The following is a 19683-nucleotide window of genomic DNA, read 5'->3' as shown; positions in this document are numbered from 1 at the left end:
CCTCTAGGTAGAGTATAAGAAATTACATGTTCCTCGCGTCATTTCCTTAGCATTTTGCATCGTATCTTTTTCTTCACGCGGATTTTTGCAAAATTCCTAAGCGCTGCTCGCTTCATACTCCAGTTTTGCTGAAACATTTTATCGAAATTTTGTCGCTTGAATTTCCTCTGAACCTCTCTCATAACTAGTTGATGAGCGGTCATAATGAAGCGAATCGGTAAATACTGACCAAATAACGGTAAAAGACAATTCACAAGTCCAGCATACTCAAAACTTGAAATTGAAATTTTATCTTGATGTGTAGGAATGTCATATTAGATCATAAGAAAATTGTAATTGGAAAAGGGTCTTTGCAGGGAGGTTCGTAAGCGAATAAACTCAGAAATTCTAAGTAATAAGGTATTATTTTTCGGTATGATGTGCAATATGAGCTAAAACTACTATGCACGATAATAATTGCTGATCGAAATAGGATGTTCCAAAAAATTCAATTTATGATAAGAGGAGGTAAAAACTGGCTGATTCAGTAAGTATTTAAGGACTTTAATAAGATTTCATAGTTTTTCATTTATTCTGATTCAGTTTTTAAAATAGTTTCCCTGATTTATTGCATGAGAATTATGTACACACAACAATCGTGAGAAATTTACGTGTAAAAAGTATTCAAATCAAAATTAAAAATACGTACGTAGTCAATTTACGCAACAAGTACATTTTTTCCAGATTTTTCCGGCTGTACTAATGCCCATTTAAATGATTTAAATATAGTAAAATATTCTAAAACATCTTAAATTTATATTCGACTGTTAATTTGCATGCTTGTCAGTAGTGATGCGCCTGATTTTAGGTCCTGAATTCCAAGTAACTTATCGCAAACTGTAACGCCAAATATGTATTGGCCTAACAAAATGAAAACGTCCATAAAACGAAAATTCTACTAAAAATATTCTAAAAATAAACACTTGGTGAAGTGAGCAAAAACTTTTGCAAACGACGCGAAATGCATTTGCAGNTGTCTTAGACGAGACTAGCTTCCAGTTACTAGTGTCTTAGACGAGACTAGCCTCCAGATACTAGTGTCTTAGACGAGACCAGCTTCCAGTTACTAGTGTCTTAGACGAGACTAGCTTCCAGTTACTAGTGTCTTAGACGAGACTAGCCTCCAGATACTAGTGTCTTAGACGAGACTAGCTTCCAGTTACTACTGTCTTAGACGAGACTAGCTCCCAGTTACTACTGTCTTAGACGAGACTAGCTTCCAGTTACTAGTGTCTTAGACGAGACTAGCTTCCAGTTACTACTGTCTTAGACGAGACCAGCTTCCAGTTACTAGTGTCTTAGAAGAGACTAGCTTCCAGTTACTAGTGTCGTAGACGAGACCAGCTTCCAGTTACTAGTGTCTTTACTAGTGTATTAACGCGATTAGCTTCTAGTCACATGAGTTTCATCTTGAGGTAACCTTGCCAGGCAACCAACCAGATACAAGCTTCCTTGAACGTACATCTGAAGAAAAAAAACGATCGAGAAATTTTCCGACGCTATTTATACTAATTAAAACAAGAATCTCAGTCAGGTTTTGGCGTCGGCTGGGCACAATGGGGCGAGGCGCACTTATCCTGACGGGTTAGCTTGACCGGCTATTTAAAGGCTAGTCTCGAGGTCTACAGCCATCTTACTCCACCGAACGTCGCGCCGCCAACTTGCTCAACATGAAGGTAAGTTGATCGCCTCTTGCCGGGCTGCCAGCGCGTCAACTTTGTGCTACGTATTTGACTTAGATGCTCCAAGACAAGTAGATTCATGTATAGTTAAGAGTTAGACTAACCCATTTTAAGTAAATTGCATTATCACACCACTTGCTTCTTTCGTAAGGAATGTTTAAAAATAATTCTCGGTAATAATTATCAAAGAATTTACTCTAAAATATGTTGTTCATTCATAATTTGAGCTTTAATTATGTTAGCAGCTCTATGTTACATCTGCAGGAGAAAACGTCAATAGATTTGATCAATTAAATATCCCAATGATTTCTAACTGCAATGATGAGTATCTTATCGGTGCCTCGTAAAAATCTATGTTATATTAAAGATTGATGAAACTCTTCTTAGTTAGAGCATAACATTGAATTTATTCGAAGCGTCTTGCAGATCGCTGTCTTCTTGGCCCTAATCGCCGCCACGGGGGTTTATTCCAAACAACCCATGATTTACGTGGCATCAAGAGGCATCATTCCAACCACCTCCTTCATGAGTACTTATCTCATGTTGCCTGATGGTTCTTACATTGCTGCCCCCAAGTCCTACGTTTCTGCTGCTGGTCCCAAGACATATTCTGAACTCAGCGCCACCAAGTTCTTTTTCACAGCTGTTGCGCCCAAGGCTTATTCCGCTGGTGAAACTGCCAAGTTCTACTTCACTGCGGTCGCCTCTAAGGATTATTCTGCTGGTGAAGCTTCAAAGTTCTATATCACTGCTGTTGACCCCAAAGTTTTTCCTGCTGAAAAAGCCCCTGCAAAGTACGCTGCGGAGAACACCCCCATGACCTACTCTACTGGAGAAGCTACGATTACCAACACGGCAGAAAATGCTCCCATGACCTACCCTATTGGTCAATCTCCTATTACATACGCAGCTGGCAATGCCCCCATGACCTACCCAACTGTGGAAACTCCGATGACTTACAGTGCAGAAAATGCTCCCATGACCTACCCTGATGGAGAAGCTCCCATTTCAGAAAATGCTCCCAAAACATTCCCTTCTACAAGAAAGATTTCCTACACTCCAGGAAAAACCACCATGACCTACGCCGCCGGCGAAACTCCTATGAAATACGAAGACGGAAAACCTTCGATGACTTACATTTCAGCAGAAGCTCCTATGACCTATGCTGAAGGAGAAGGTCCTATGAAGTACCCTGCAGGAGAAGCGCCTATGACCTATGCTGCAGGAGAAGGTCCCATGAAGTACCCTGCAGGAGAAGCTCCTATGACCTATGCTGAAGGGGAAGGTCCTATGAAGTACCCTGCAGGAGAAGCTCCTATGACCTATGCTGAAGGGGAAGGTCCCATGAAGTACCCTGCAGGAGAAGCGCCTATGACCTATGCTGCAGGAGAAGGTCCCATGAAGTACCCTGCAGGAGAAGCTCCCATGAAGTACCCGCGAAATGAGGTCCCAATCACTGCTGACGCTCCCAACATTATTCCGAGTTCAAAGGTTTGATCTTTACCACCTACTCATAAACCTGATGCGAAACAGTCTCGTTTTCGTCAAGTCACTAGATGAAAGGTGCTCACCCAACATGTAATTTATGACGCAAGATGCGTTCAAAAATTCTCTGCTGTGATCCGTTTGAAAGTCTACAATATAAAGCTTTTCTCCGAAAACTTGTCTTTGAATTTATTTACATACCCTAAATAATCTTGAAGCACGCGGAGACAGAAATGGCGCTTTCGTCATTATTTCTAAAATTTGGCTCAGTTCTGATGCGTAGTCATCAGGTTGGTAAATATTAAATGATCGTACGTCTATGCTGTACAACTTTAATTGGCACTTCATTCGCAATACGACATAAAGTTAATGGCTGATTGATTTAGAACTGATTATCGAGAGCCTTCAATTTCTTTTCTCTATTTCCTAGTTAATTAGAGTCTTACAATATACCATACGCACGAAATTTTACCTCAAAAAAAAAAAAAACTTCGGAATTTGAAACTACACAGCAGTTTTTTCATCAAAGGAAAAGAAAATCAAATTAAGATACGATTCATTTCTAACAACTATACTATAATAACATGACCTTTCCAGGTGCTGTTGTCGTAGATCAGTGGTGGCATATGTCTTAGTGTTCGCTTTTTAAATAAAATATTGATTATCCGTAAGGAATGTATATGGAAAAGTTGGATTGACATGAGCTTAAAATATAGATAGTTTTGACCCGGACCGAATATCTGGCTACGTATGACACTGACGGACCGAATAAACAAGGAAGAACATCAAGACCTCATCCGTGATAATTCAATTAATAATTTAATTAATAATTCATTAATTAAGAATTTATCTTAAAGGGGATCCGCTGAGCATCTCTTCCCTTGGAGAAACTCGGTAGAAGCATTGCATTTTTATGTCATTTGAATGGATGATATGGCTTAAAATCTACATGCCAGGCTCGCGGCAATGGAGCCGGAGTGAGTACCCCTCAGAATGATGTGGCTGACTGGAACAATCTGGAAGAATACCAGAGTCTTGAAGATTCATCTTTCCTTCATTCAATTTAACTATGAGTTGCAATAATTAGCCACTGATATTATAATTGCTGGAAAAATCAAGCATTTCACTTTAATCCGACACACAAGCCCCATAATCTGTGGACTAACAGTCTAATATAATATTTATAAGTTCGATCAAGGGAAAACTGCATTTAGCCTTTGCAATTGAATACGATTGTTAATAATCGGACGGAGGAAAAGCTACAAAAATATATTATAAGAATACACGAGAGCAAGAGAGTCTAATTACGAGTTTGATGCCGCAACGTAGGCCGCTTTTCAATACTCGTACAACTGAGTCGTTTGTCGGTTCGACATAGTTAATCGATGTTAAGGGTTTCATTGATCACTATTTGAATGACCTTAATTAAACGAACTTGATCCATAGATTTTGTGAAGCTTCTTCGAAAAAATTTATACGCAACCTTGTTCAGTCAACGACATCTCTCTGATGACGCCAATGGAAGCATTTGCACAAAATCCAATCGATTCCCGTGATGGCTATTGCAAACATACATTTGTCATGAAATAAATGTATTTGAAAGGCCAAACAAACTATTTTTATGCTGATTGTGCTATACACTATTAAAAGTAAAAAAGTAGCGAGCATTTTGTCCTAATCGTACAGATTTATAATCTATTCGATTAGGACAAAATGCCTCTTTTTTACTCTAAATAGCATCTAATTCGCATGAGATTTGAACATTGTTCCCACCAATATTGAACAATGACTAGAAAATACTCAGCCTTATCTATAATTAACTCGAGATCTTTATAACACAGCACATCACCCAATGATTGCTCCGAGCAGCCCATGGATGTACCAAGCAGCACGTATGTTCCTCCAATCTCACATTCTATGCCATGCAATTCATTACTCGGGCACCCGGCTCCAGTAGGGCGCAAAGCAGAGGTCTCTGACGTGGGCGCATCAGAGTAGGTGTTGCTCGCCAATCCAGCTCTCCTTGAAGATGATCTCGGCTAATTATTTAGGAATTCGGAGATAAAAACGCCATAATCCTATCAACAGAGTAGACAAAAGATTGAAAGCTCATATTCTCCAGTAACAGGAGATTCAACTACCACAACGAAGTGGAATTATTATGAATTAATAATATTGATTTTAATTTATTTCAAAATTTCATATGAACCAATAAATTTTGCAATATATTCAACCAAAGCATCACACGAGAATTTTTGTATTAATTCGTGTCCAGAACGTGTGAATTTAATTCGATTCTCTGATGGCGGACTGGTATAACGAACGAAGTTAGATGGATTAGTATTAATTTTAAAAGCCAAATGCTGAAAAAGTGTCGTTCATGGTAAATCATCGTACAAGAAATCACTCGCACGAACATAATAACTAATACTAACACAGTTCAACGTACTGATGCCTATGTATACTATACAGGCGCATCAGTTCAGGGTCATTAGAGCCTCCCATTCCCGAATGCTTTGATCGGGATTGGTATTACGATGTGTGTAAATCAATTGCACGTATAATTGCTGCGCTATGTTTATTATTGTTGTTATTGTACGGATGTGCGACGTGTATTTTTATACAAGAAAAGGACATAATGTATGTCCAACTTAGGCAAAACTTCCGCTTCAAATATTCCTCAGTTCTCAAACTGATAATAAGAAATTAGAATATTGTTTAGGTTTGTAATTAGTAAGAGAGGAAAAATTAACTCTAACAAATTATTTTCAACTAACGATATAAAAACAACTAAGTATAAATGGAAGCCTGTTTCCTTTACGTCAAATTTGTTATATTTGCAGTATATATACGAATGTATTTTGACGATTGAACATGATTTTTGCCAGCTACTTATACCGACCTTGACTATGGTTGCTATAATGTGCATAACTTATCTCGGGCGAAAACTGCCTACTGCAGCTCTGTCCTAATCAGGTAACCAACCTTGCCTGACTACAATACAGGCATGAGCATCCCAACGAAGAGGCGTCCATTGTATTAATTAAATGTTCAATTGGGTTTTCTCATTTATTTTTTATTGAACAACACAGATATCGTCAAACCGATTTTTACCGGTTTGGCACCGATCCGGTATGTTGGGCGAGGCACTTTGGTGTCCCTGATGTACACGAGGGCGAGGAGCTACTTAAAGGCAAGCGTGATCTCCTCTGTCGTCGTGCTTCTCCCAACGCCGCACTGCGAACGTAGCCAACATGAAGGTTAGCTCAGCGATATTTTCGCGGGTGGTAAATACATTGTTTTTAAGCTCGATAATGGATAATTATTTGTAATTTTATAACGATATTTTTAAAATATGTTTTTATTAGCAATAGTGAGTAACTCTCTCTGATGACCAAATTTTTTTTAAAGTTACGGAACAAATCAAAGTTGAAAATATACCACATAAAATTGGCCTCTGCCACAAATTATCATAATGAAGATTCTCGCACAAAGTTTGATTCAGGTTTAAAATGTAGATTAATTTCGTTTGACATTAAAGAGACATTATTTGATTTCTAGGTATTTCATGACTTTGATACTAAACTTAAAAATTCACATGCACCAGCAAATTTTTCCATTGATTTAAAAGAAAGTTAAACGTTAAAAAAGGAATCAGGTTTATATTTTTCTTGACGCGTGTGTCGCAGGTTGCCGTCTTACTCGCTCTCCTGGCTTCCACGGTCGCCTCACCCGTGTACCTCATCAGCCCCTCCTCTTCCATCTCGGGTCCCATCTCCTACTCATCCTTGGCAGCGCCTTCCTTGTACAACCCAGGAGCATACGTGTACAGATCAGGCATCCCCAGCGTGGTGTTTGAGTCTCAACACCCCACGACCTACGTGGCCTCCAGCGGCTCCTATGAAGGTGATGCCAGTCTTAAGACAAACACTGATGCTGACAAATCAAAGTTTTACTTCAAAGCTGAATCTCCCAAGGCCTATTCTGAAGGGCATGCCCAAAAAACCTACGTTACCGCAGAAGCACCAAAGAAATACACGGCTATTGACAATTCGAAGACATACTTCATCCCAATTGCTGCCGATGCTCAAAAGATTTACTCTGCAGGAAACGCTCCCAAAGATACCGTCGTTGGTAGAGAAGCCAAGACCTACCAGAAAAACGAGGGCGCAAGCCTCAAGACCTACTAACAAATCTGACTCGCAACAGACTTAGCCATGAAAATCTGCAAACGAGTAACTTCCCTAAGCCTGAAATTTCACACAACACAATTTGCATTCACAAACCTGTCTGTTTTTCTCTTTCCTTCGAAAGTTATAATTACAAAACTGATAGAACTTAAGTCATATCTACTATAGCATGCATTTGCAATAACCACCTGAACGCAGGAGAGCTCTGAACCATTCTTTGTTTTATTCCTCAGAAATAAATTTGATGATGATAAACAATTCAAGGACCGTAAACGGATCAATTACAAAATTATTAAGTATGTTTTCTTTTTGAAAATTATTAAGCACTTGACATTGGAAATTAGGCGAAGCGAAAAGGTTGGGACTTTTTCCTCGACGATTTTTTTAAGTCTGATAGACCTCGAATTAAACCGATGAACGACACTGAAAATTACTGAAACTTTTTAATTGAACTGAAGCTCCAATCGAGATTTTCTAAATTGAATGTATTTGCGGATTAATGGCATCGGACTTAAAACTTTTGGGGGGCCGTTTAAACCCATGTAGGTATTAAAATTCAACGAAGAAACGGCGACATTAGGATTAGCTTCAGAACCTCTAAGTATGTTAGGGTATGCTTTAGAAAATTAGGGTAGAATTTTATAGGGTAGAAGCCATTGAATTCGCTGCCTGATCAGCCATAGTAGAATAAGCACTATGATCTATATAGTACCAATAATACTAGACCCGTGTAAGCATTCAGGACATCGTCTTTATTTACAGTAGTGCCTGAAACCTGTACGTATTAAGAGTTCTCATGCCGTGGATGTTTTTAGGCAAGGGGTTGACGAGATTGTGAAGGATGGGAATGAAGATGACGGCACTATACGTGTTAGGAGCGCGGCCAGTGACGGCGTCGGTAACCTCGTTAGGGGATGAAGTACCAGATGCGAGTTAGGCTCTCGGAATGGAATAGTAGAGGTTGAGCAGAGCATTCAGCTCTTTGTAATTTGAATTGTACCCTAGCCGCGCTCCAGATATATGTTCGTTTAGTCCCTACTGATGATGCTCATCTGTTTCGTGTTTATGGGGTCCTGTTTGTAGCTGAACATCAATTAGGTATTGATTGGATCCTAGTCGAAACAACGGGACGAGGCTCCAGATGGAATGTGAGCTTCACGAAAAAATGTGCTGATTCCGGAAGAATATTTGTCACTCAGGTAGTTGTGGGTGGGTATGGGTTGAAGGTGAGCATCTTGAACGTAGTTTTTGAGTAATGATGAAGCCTCTGAATCGACGTGATATATATTTGAATCTGATTGAAGCTGTGAATCAGTTCGATAGCTATAAAGTCCTAACAAAGTCCGTGCATCCGTGTGGTTGTCATTTAGTAATGGTTGAAGCTGTGCATTTACGTTGTAGTTATTGTATCTAGCAGCTTAGTATGTGAACCGAGCAGCTGGCGTGATGTTGCCATCAGTTAGTTCAATGTTGGACCTCATAAGGAAGCAGATTGCGTGGTGAGTATGGGACGCCTGTCGGTGACCACCACTGCCGTGCTTCGAATGGACCATCATGATCCCTTCCCTGAAGAACGTAGCCTACAACACATCTTGACTGTAACATTATCAGCCGCACGCCACCAGACAGATCTCATCCATTGAATTAGATCAATCATCCCACAGGAAAATAAGCCTGGAGTCGTATGGCCCAGCGTCGTCTGCCAACACGCGAAAAAATTTTACACCACCTGGACGGAGCGCGCCGGATCGTACCCATGAGTATGAGCCTGGGATGTGCGACGAGCAAAGGGCTGATCCGATCACGGCTAAAAACGTTGTGACCTAAGGAGCATTGGAAAACACGCAAATAAAGAAATAAGTCAGCAGTTATCAAGTTCACAACACCGCAGGTGCCCAATTTGGTTAATTCATGTTATACTCAAAATAAACCATACCTAAGTACAAATTATCAATCAAAGGAATTGAGTCCGAATCTATGTAATCATGGAAAAAGTACAGGACGAATTAATTGATGCAATTCAATTAAAAATACCATTAATCAGCCACTCAATAGTGTTTGCTATGGCTTGATTGTTCAACTGCATATCGCAGAGGCGGCTGGTGTTCGAGCAGGATAAAATAATTAAGATGTCTAAGCAGCGCGCGTCAACCTTTAAATAGCGAAGGAAGCCGCAAATCCCCAGCATCCTGTCAAGAACAGGACCCTTCATTAGCATTTATTATAGCCTTATAGGATTGTTGTTATAGTCCGTGTGGTCAATACGCTCTGTAAAATTCATAATTCGAGGAAATTACATTTTCTCTAACTAATTTTGGTTTCAAATACTTTGCATTTTGTTTAGATGAGAGGTAGATAAACGTAACAGTATTTTTGTTGTGTGGACTAAATATCAAACAAACAAGACCAATTTGAACAAAATAATGTCAAGAAAAACATACTATGGACAGCTATGAAACTATGCTCTCAACATGGATTCTGAAACATTAGACTTTGTTAAATTAACGCAATCTTCATATTTCACTAACATATCTGCAGAAAACAGTCAAGTATCACATTGTGAAATTATTTGCTGCTACTGCATTCTCAATAAAGTAAACTTACCATGCAGTTATCGCAGGCATATCGCTTGAATGCTCTTCGACGACAGTTTTAGGAATGCTAATAATAATCAATTCAGCAAATGAAAAGATATATGATGAAATTCCCAAAACCCAGGAAAATTTTAAAATAAATTTAACGGTGTTTGAAATTAAGTGAAATCGGAAGATCATCCCCAATTATTTTTTCTATAACTTGAAATAGAAAATATCTAGCGTCACAAAAATCGCATTTTAAGACGTCTTTTTTGATTTCCTCATAACAGTTATTCAATGGCAATCTTGAATTTTGAATAATTTTCTACAAACATTGGTTTTGTTTATTCACCGGCAGCGTCAAGGGTAGTCAGGATTTAACCGGAAGCCTAAATCGCCTCTGCTCCGAGAAAAACGACGTCCGCGGCGACTTCAGATTTTGGCAGATCGGCAGCAAAACCTGCGCCAGATGCTACTTAAATAGTCGCGGAAGACTTACGCAATCACTTGGCCGAGACAGCGCTCAGGCAAAACATGTGGGTGAGTGCTGTCTGTATGGAACTTTATTTTTGTATTACTTGTATAAGTGTAAAATGTAATCTCTCCCTTAAGGTATCATAATAAAACGTGTAAATGAGCCCAATTAATTCAACTGAATGAAAAGAATCTAACTGAAGCGATTATTATGTTAATGAACCAGGAAATACACTGCGCATAATTTTCCTATATTTTGAAACGGCAAAGTTTCACAGTTTCATCCAACTCCATATAGGTATAAGTTTTTTCTTGCTTAAGAAGATCGGGCCTCTCATAAAAAAATTCTAATATAACAGCAGTACAATGCAAAAAACCATGAGCCTCTCACGCGGCACTTAATTACAAAGTAATCTTTTCGATTAGATAACAAGTTTTAAATTTCAGTTTCAAATCAACCTTTTAGTCTTGGAGATTACACACAAAAAACTAGTTAGCCATAAACCTTGATGGGCCTTATATATTGCATTGGTAATAACAGACACACTCAGTAGTTATAAACATATGTCGTTTTTTGGCCATTTTGTCAGTTTACTGTCATGTCAAAATTATTTTATAATTTTGTTTTAACTTGTATATTTTTGCTAGCGTGAATATTTCCGTTTATTTAAGAAATTACTTATCTCAGTACAGTGAATTTTGTCGTGAATTGTATTCTCAGAATCTAATCATTTTATTTATTTCACGGTGATTTATGGCATGTAAGCAGAAATATTCTTGAGGTATCTACAAAAAATTAATTTGATAAGTTCTCAGAACGCAAAATAAAATCCAATTCCTCTTGTCACCGTCAGGTCAGAATCTGTCTCGCCCTATATATGCTTGCCTCCTGCGTGGCCGACGTTGCAGCCGACGACCAAGACCGCCCGGAAACCGGGCCCCTATTCTATTCTCCATACGGTCCTCCGTCGGTGTACAACAGGCATCCCTATCCTGACCTGCCCTTGGTACACATGATTGTCGACATGCCAGCGTCTAATGACGATGCTGATGAACATGATGCTGATGACAACCAATCTGAAGAAAATCAGATGATGGATATCGTTCGTTCAATGCACGACCCTATCTTCCAGAGCACCTTCACATCCTCCCCTCACGGAAATTTCGTCCACGGTTCTGTGGCCAACGCGGTGCCCGGTCATGCTCCTATAACCTTCCGGGCTGGAAGCATCGCGCCGACGGCTATACTCAATAAAAATTCATTGCAAGGATCATTTAGAGTAGACGTCGTTGGTTCAAGCCAGTCCCCTCGGCTGAATAATTCCTTTCTGGCGTCCAGCAAAGATCAAGAGACTAGGAAAACTATGCCCAAAAATAATAGCATTCTCAAGCACAAAGCAGGTATCTTACTCCCAACACGATACCCTGGATCAAGATTGCACCCAGTTGCACACGATTCGGGAGATTATATTCCAATCACGCATTTTGATGGGAGAATAAATAATGATGCTAACAGAGAGAACAGTTATACCAATAGATTCTTGTGGCCTCTTAGAGGTGGCAAAAATCATTTTCGTTCCATGTCACAATTTACTCAAGGGATAGTTCGTAACAAGTATTCAGGTTTAGGCGCGCTTTCTAACGCTCCGATCAGCGAAAATACTGTCACCTCACAGTCTTCTAAGACGGTGCCATCATTTACATTTAATTACAATAATGCACCAAGAGGTCGCACAACTCTGACATCACGAAATGAGGAGTTAGCGAGACACATTGAACGAGGCTCATTGAGCGTTTTAGGTGACCGAAATCTTCCGGTTACCCGTTACTCCCAGAAAGATCTTTCTCACTCTCATTACGAAGGAAATGGTCCTAATATTAACAAATATCTGCCTTACATTCAAAACAACCATGCCAGAAAAATGACTTTCAATGTTCAACGAGCGCAAAGTACCATTTCCAGCGCGAAATATGGCGGCCTCGTCGATCAGAGCGTCTTAGCCAAAAGAAAAATTGTTCCCAGAGGCAATCAAAATCACGCTCATAGCGCTCATAATTCTAAATATTAGAATGTGCATTAAAACTTATTTATGCTGATTAAATGCTGTCATGAACCAGAAACACTGATATCATAAACACTACTTCGTTACATCTATTTTTTTGTTAGCCACCGGAACCGAACATGTGGTAAACTGGACAATTTACCACTGCTGCTCACGATGGTAATTTTTTTGTTTAAATGTAGAATAAATGAGTGTTGATCACCACCGAGTAACTAAATTTCCTGCTTCTATTCAGCATTTTCAGCAAAATGTTTGCATTATTCAGTGGGAATACAGGAAAATGTCCCGTCCAATGCGTTTCGTTTACAATTTTTGGATTACGGATAATGTTTATCATTTTCTGTAATTAATTAATGCGTAGCCATACATGCTTATGTTTTATGTTCAAGAATAAAATTTTTTAAAATTGTCCCGAATTATTATTTCCATATCTTTGACAGATTTACAGAATGTTCGGCGTCAACGTGGTTAAAATTTTACCACTCACTGTACAAAAAATATCTACCGAAATATTCAAGCATCAAATTCAAAACGAAACTTCGGGATAAAGTATATTCAATGGAAACAGTTGTAAAACTTTCAAAAGTGATCCGCTTGGAGCACTTATTTAGAGGCAACTAGAATTCTTCGCTGTCGGCATCAAGACAAATGATAAACCGATGTTTTATTATGTTAATGTACAAATTTGGTAAATATGCAAGCGTTGGCATCCTTCCTTCGTACTTAAATTTTTTGCCACACGAGCTGGGTTATATGAAACAGCGGCGGTGAACATATTCATAAAATATTCAGTCAGGCTATCAGCTTCATTCAGCCCAAACTCCATAAAATATTCACAAAACCAGATAATAAATAGGAAACTCCAGGCCTATAATATCCTCACTATCTTACTTTAATATTTGGATAATGACTCATTGAAACAGAATAATTTCAACAATGAGTTGAATACGTATTTTGAAAGATGAGTGATATTGAACGCGTTCCAAATCTCAGAGGAAAGAAATTGAAAAGGAAAGGTTTCAAAAAGTCATTACCTTTTCTGTTTACGAAAGTTTTTGGTCGTATGTCGTGTACAATTGTAAAAGCATCATCAAAGTTAGTTTTTTTAATTTTGTTTTGTTTTTTTGTTTTTGGACCCTTCTTTTCCTCAGGGTTTTTTTTAGAAATAATAGTTATAGTATTTGATTTCTTTATCATCAGCTCATATCAACATGAATATAAAACAAAAGAAAACGTCGCTGAAAGTTACACTCGTCAACACCTAAATTTTAAAAATAATACAACAATTCACCTCCCATTCGTTTATTAACAAAACACAACCGCATGGCAGTGAAATACAGAAAAAGAAGGTGCAGTAGCATAACAATGATTGCGAAGGTCGCAATGCTGAACCTGACATAGGACTGAGCTAACGCAGAGACGTTATGTGAACGCCGACGCACTCCTTCGATGTCTCTTACGAACATCCGCATCCGAGCTCGTGGTTCGGCACCGACAAACAGCGTCGGCCTTCGTCGCTCTAATGACCCACAGCAATTTGCATAATAATTTAGTCCATCGAGATGGACGCGTTTTCCTGAAGTTATGGTCGGTCTCCGTACAAAAATATTGATTTTTTGAATGCATGCGTTCTCGTGAGAAGATTGAGGAAGAGGAAATTTATTTATTAAGTACAGCAAATTGAAACACAAATGTTAATAATCAAATAAATGCTGGAAACATAGCATGAATGAAATATGTTGGATAGAACTTGCAAATAACGGCGATCAATAAACTAATTCTTATTCTATTTGCTTGATTTAAAACCTATTAGGTGCAAATTGCATGCTATTTCTAGCATTTCAAAGTAGAGGTGAATACGAGGAAATGTTTATTCTACTCCTCCGAAGAATCTTCGAATGTCTTACAAATATTTGTTCTTCTCGATCTTTCGAAATCCTTCTTGATTTTATTTCGTCACTAGGTTGTCTTCGTTTAAGATGATGTTGTTTTCGTGCTAAGAAATATAAAAAAATCTTAGTGATTTTAAAATATCTATAGTTCATTAGCATACGCGTAAAACTTATTAGCTCAATTAATGAAATCCTACATCTGAACGAAAAAATTAAAACTGATTTTGTCATTACAAATAGTACGAGAGTGATTAGTAGAATATGCGTGTGTTTTAATCCTGACGCCTTATATATAGAAGTATTATCCAAGTTCTTTCCACAATTCTTAGCAAGTTGGCTCATATCATGGATCGTAAATCAAACATTTTGGATACGGAATCCAAATAACATTTTTAATATGGAAACATAATATTTTATTGATGACTAAAACTCTACCATTTCTTCTGATTTCAAAACAGGAGTTAAATGGAGTGCCAGAATAAATGTGTGTTTCTACGGATCACACTTTTATTGAAATTAATTTCTTTTGGAAATATTTAAAAAACATAACTCAGTACTCACTGCAGTGAGTTACAGAGAGCGCATTTTCTCGTCGACGAAAACTTGAGGTCACGGGTAGACGGACAGACAGACAGACAGACGGACGGACGGACATGGCGAGCACAATTGTGCATTTTTTCCATAAACGAGAAAATGCGCTAAAAAATAGTACGTCTCTACATGGAAACTAATCCTTTTCATTTCCAAAACCCCTTTATTATGGAACGATTCACGGTATTTGATAAAAAATGTAGGTTTGAATTTACGTTTACCTAGACAATTCCAGTGACAAGTGATGGAAGAATATTAATCCATGATTCTCCATGCAGTCATGCTTCAGTTCCTCAAGAGATTGAGATGCAAACGTAAATAACAATATTTAACGTATATTTATCATTATTCTTTAATTATTGAAAGGGTATTACATTGGGCGTGCGTTGTGAAGTATTTTAATTGCATAGTACATATTGCGCATACCTCGCATAGTGCATTGCATAGTGCATTACGCGATTGTTTTGCAGGATATTAAGTTCAAAGTTCATATTATCGCATACCTCGCATAGTGCACTGCGTATTAAATTGCGCGTGCTTTGCACAGTGCATTGTTGAGTGTGAGGACATTGCGCATGCAAGGCGCCTACATTGCCTGATTTACCGCGTAGTTTATTGCTTTGTATCAAGGGCATCGAATTTTCGGTAAGTATACATTGGACATGGTACATTACATCACGCAGTACGTTGCGTCTATCATTACGTGTACAACATTCTTGTTCCACAGTACATTGCAAATAACAGTGATTAAAACGCATTGAATAGCGCAGTAAATTTTGCACAATGCAATGACAAGGTCCTTGCACGATACAATGGCCAGTACATCAAGTAGTACACTTTATACCGCATTACATAGTTCATTGTCCATTACATGGCGCAGTAAATTTTGCAGTGCATCGCCCAGAAATTTGTCTTTTTTAAAGCTCAATGTAATTTTACAGTGCATTGCAAATCATATTGTCCAGTACAATGCGGAGCACATTACACAATGCATGACACAATTAGTTGCTCTGTACTTTTTAGAGTACATTGCCCAGTATATTGATCAATACACCACCCAGTACATTATCCTAGATATTGCGCAATTTTTGCAATTATATTATACAATAGAACTCACAGTTCATTGCGTGAAAAAATGTGCAGTTAATTTCATTGTACATTACCTACCCATTACATTCCTCCCCATGTCATCGCTTTTTATCAGCTTATGATTTTCAGTCGAATTTCATCATATGTTTTATTTTCATTCTGTATTCCCGGGTCGCACATATCGTTCTATCACACAATTTGTTATAAAGCTGCACATGTGTGTCTGACCGACCTTTATCACATTCAAGCCTATGTTATAACCTTGGTGACATTTGACCATATGCAAGTTCAAATACTGAATGACACTGAAACAACGTCACTCTGAATGTTAATAAATATTGATAGGTAGTCTATTGATTTTTTTCGAAGAAATAAGTCAAACAATAAAAAATATTCTGTTACCTTCAATTGATGATAGAAAAATACCAGAATCACCCTAAACTCATTACTTCACAATGAATATAATAAATAGTAATCTTGCCCGTTTACGGTAAAAACAAATTACTGAGGAAAAATACCACCAGATTATTCGACATTGACAAGCAAAGCTGCCTAACTTAACAATATTTTCTGAGCAAAGAAGCCGATGAATCATAGCATTCTCTTGGCCAGCCATCACTAACAGGAAGCGCATCGCTGGGACGGAAGATGATGTCTGCTCGCATATATAAGGACAGGGTGGAGGCGCATCACCACATCTTGCTCCACCACAGCCGCATTAGCAACTTGTACAGCATGCAGGTGAGAAACTTGAACAAACTTGAAACTTGACTTACGTGCTACTGAAAATATGAACGAGATAGTAGAATTATTGTATAGAATTGCTTTTTGTTTATGACTTATTTTTCACATAAAAAATCAGGAACGGAAGAATTGTAGAACTAAGCGTTTTAGCGACAAAGCGGAGTCGAAGCGTTTTTTACCTATGAATGCTGGTCTTGCGCAATACGAAAGATTACCATGACGTGAATATTATTTTTCAGATCTTCGTTGCATTCGCTGTCATCGTGCAGGCCTTGGCCACTCCTGCAATCCAAGACCCAACCAGGCTGCGGACTCGCACTCCTTATTTCCCTAACATCGGGCACCCGCACGCTGGACCAGTGCAAGCTATTCCCCAATTTTATCCCACAGCTTCACTCAAAGTTGCAGGGAATCATGCCCATTCAGATAAGATCTTTCGAGAAATTCCTCAATTCTATCCAGTAGCTTCACTAACGGGAAATCCTTCGAACTTCGAAAACAACTTGAGGACTATTACGGAATTTGATCCCATTGCTTCATTAGCTGAAGCGGGTAATCCTTCAAAGTACGACGGTGGCCTCGAAAAAGTTCAATCAAGTAATTACTTCCCTTATGCGAACGTCTACTCCAACCTACCGGCACTAAACTTCGTCTCCAGTTCGCTTCCAAGTGCAGTTCCAGGAGCGGCTCCGATTACCTACAGTGCTGGTAGCATCGTTCCTTTCCTTTCAGCGTTTGCAAATGGCTACCCTAACAGCTTTAGAGCAGTTAACTTTCCGCAAAGTAATTTCCTTGAAGAAAACGAATTACTCAAGGCCTACGGTAACAAAAATGTTTTCATTCCGAAAAACAAAGCAAGCGAATACGAATCGCAATTTGACTTAACCAGTCAATACTCGACACCGTTCCATGCTTTGGGTGCAAACACAATCGACCGTTTCGGCTACGAAAACGAAGCGATCCCACTGAAGAACCATTTCTATGACGATGATCAAGATGTTGATGATGATGATGAAGTAGATGACTATGATGAGGATGTTTCTTCATCTGTTCATCACCAAAGAAATTTGGCATTTGCTAAGACTCAACCCTTCAGCTTCGGTCAGAACCTATTTACACATGGACGTCAATCGCTCAACTCGCCAGCTTCCCAACTCCCTGGTTCTACACAGTACTTTATCCCACAAGAACAACTTTTTTCTTCACATGGAGTACACAAAAGTATCCCGTTGGCACATGGAAAAGTGCCTGCATCACACATCGGTTCTCACACTGGACTTATTGCCAAACCTTATGCTGGAGTGCATCCTGCAGCAGTTCCTGGAACACATCGCCACCTCTAATGTTGAGAATTAAAAGCGTGGCTATTACTGCTCAGCAATATTTTATTAACAAAAGCTATTGCTGCTCAGCAATATTTTACTAAAAAAAGCTATTGCTGCTCAGCAATATTTTACTAAAAAAAGCTATTGCTGCTCAGCAAAACTATCACGCAAGAAATTTCCCAGCTCTGGAACTGCACATCTCCATTTATCGCAGGTTTAAGCATCCCTAATTATGAATAAAAAAATGAATTACTTTCTCTTTTTCTATCTTCAAATCAACCTAGATTGTAGATTAATAACCAACCTGTTCTCAATAAAATTATAACTCCCAACTTTTTGTTTAAAGGCAAAAAATATAGCATGTAAAAAAAATATTTCACATCTCATTAAAAAGCAAGAGTACTGGTCACCTACAGATGAATAACCCCACAGGTCAGTGAAACCCGTTACCACGAATTACGTAGTTAATTTTAAAACTGAAATAACAAAATTGAAGTTGATGTATAAAAAAATAAAAAGATGAAGAAATTAATGAGCAAAGATAATTGAATAAAGTACCGTTTAAACCACATACAAGATATAATTCAAAATAAGTAACTCGCGTTCGAATTTTGGAAAGAAATCCTAATTATGAATTTCTAGAAAGAAATCCGTCCGTAATGAATAATGAACACTTTATTTCGACTTCCTTCTTGCCGTTATATGACTCATCAGTTCCTATTCCAGGGAAAAAATTTATCCTGGTAATCTATCAACATGATGTGGATATGCACTTGAATATCCCATATGCATGTAGAGCCGGAGGGTCATAGCACACATGCTAATACATAAAAAAGCGTTCGAAAACACATAATATGAGATAAAACATACGAGCTAACTTACGAGTGACTATTCCGCAAACGCTTACTCCGTTGCAAAAATGTCGCGGGTTTTCGGACAATTCGGTTTCTCTTGCATTGTAATACACACCGTAAATTTCTATTTTTCATTGAACGAACAACAAAATCAGAATGAGCGCAGTGTTGAATCTTGGTTTGCGTAGCAGTATCTACCCGATTTCAGTTCGCAATCCCGGTGTTCGCAACGAGTACAAATTTTCTACTTGATCCGACTCCATAAGATCTCGATGAAATAACTAGCCATTTGATAAGGATTCAGAAGCGATTTACACTAAATATTTCCTTTTGTTCGCTTCAATCTTCTCTAGAACTCCGAAAGTTGACTATTTTTCACATCATTGAATTAAATTTTGCCATTATTTTTTTTCATTTTTCATCATTATTTGCCATTTTGAAAATCTGTTCTAAATTGCCTGAAGAGCTACTGGCTGTGAACTAGCTACGAAAACACATTGACACAAATTTCGAGCGAACAAAGAAATTTCGGGAGACTAAAGTACCTAACTCAAAAGTGATCATAAAAGCAATCTTGTAACCCAAAAAATTATAGCTTACGAAATCTCTCAAGCAGCGCAGAATATGAAACAGATGCTACCGTTCAGCTGTTGGGAGCTTTTCTCAAAACTGGTTATTT

At 38.4% G+C, this 19683-nt stretch overlaps 4 protein-coding genes across 5 annotated transcripts; all 4 read left to right on the top strand.

Moving 5' to 3' along the window:
* The first annotated feature begins 1632 nt into the window (after positions 1 to 1632).
* On the top strand, positions 1633 to 3382 carry LOC108673032 (skin secretory protein xP2). Of its 2 annotated transcripts, XM_047882565.1 has the most exons (3): positions 1633 to 1715; positions 2148 to 2973; positions 3136 to 3382. In XM_047882565.1, exons 1-3 carry the CDS (start codon positions 1710 to 1712, stop codon positions 3216 to 3218), a joined length of 915 nt encoding a protein of 304 aa, XP_047738521.1. In that variant the 5' UTR covers positions 1633 to 1709; the 3' UTR covers positions 3219 to 3382. The 2 variants fall into 2 exon arrangements, with proteins under 2 accessions (XP_047738521.1, XP_018016289.1); XM_018160800.2 differs by having other exon boundaries at positions 1634 to 1715; positions 2148 to 3382.
* A 3002-nt stretch (positions 3383 to 6384) lies between these two features.
* On the top strand, positions 6385 to 7493 carry LOC108673034. Its single transcript, XM_018160804.1, has 2 exons — positions 6385 to 6466; positions 6896 to 7493. The coding sequence occupies exons 1-2, from the start codon at positions 6461 to 6463 to the stop codon at positions 7394 to 7396; spliced, it is 507 nt and encodes a 168-aa protein (XP_018016293.1). The 5' UTR covers positions 6385 to 6460; the 3' UTR covers positions 7397 to 7493.
* Positions 7494 to 10473: 2980 nt separating this feature from the next.
* Positions 10474 to 12918, top strand: LOC108673031. Its single transcript, XM_018160799.1, has 2 exons — positions 10474 to 10512; positions 11301 to 12918. Exons 1-2 carry the CDS (start codon positions 10507 to 10509, stop codon positions 12513 to 12515), a joined length of 1221 nt encoding a protein of 406 aa, XP_018016288.1. The 5' UTR covers positions 10474 to 10506; the 3' UTR covers positions 12516 to 12918.
* A 3866-nt stretch (positions 12919 to 16784) lies between these two features.
* LOC108673030 lies at positions 16785 to 18482 on the top strand. Its single transcript, XM_018160798.2, has 2 exons — positions 16785 to 16822; positions 17065 to 18482. Exons 1-2 carry the CDS (start codon positions 16817 to 16819, stop codon positions 18166 to 18168), a joined length of 1110 nt encoding a protein of 369 aa, XP_018016287.1. The 5' UTR covers positions 16785 to 16816; the 3' UTR covers positions 18169 to 18482.
* The last annotated feature ends 1201 nt before the right edge of the window (positions 18483 to 19683 follow it).

This window comes from Hyalella azteca, unplaced genomic scaffold (genome assembly GCF_000764305.2).
Source record: "Hyalella azteca isolate HAZT.00-mixed unplaced genomic scaffold, Hazt_2.0.2 contig10742, whole genome shotgun sequence".
Classification (NCBI taxonomy): domain Eukaryota; kingdom Metazoa; phylum Arthropoda; class Malacostraca; order Amphipoda; family Hyalellidae; genus Hyalella; species Hyalella azteca.
The sequence above is the reverse complement of the archived record's forward strand: the minus strand, read 5'-3'. Positions and strand labels throughout refer to the sequence as shown.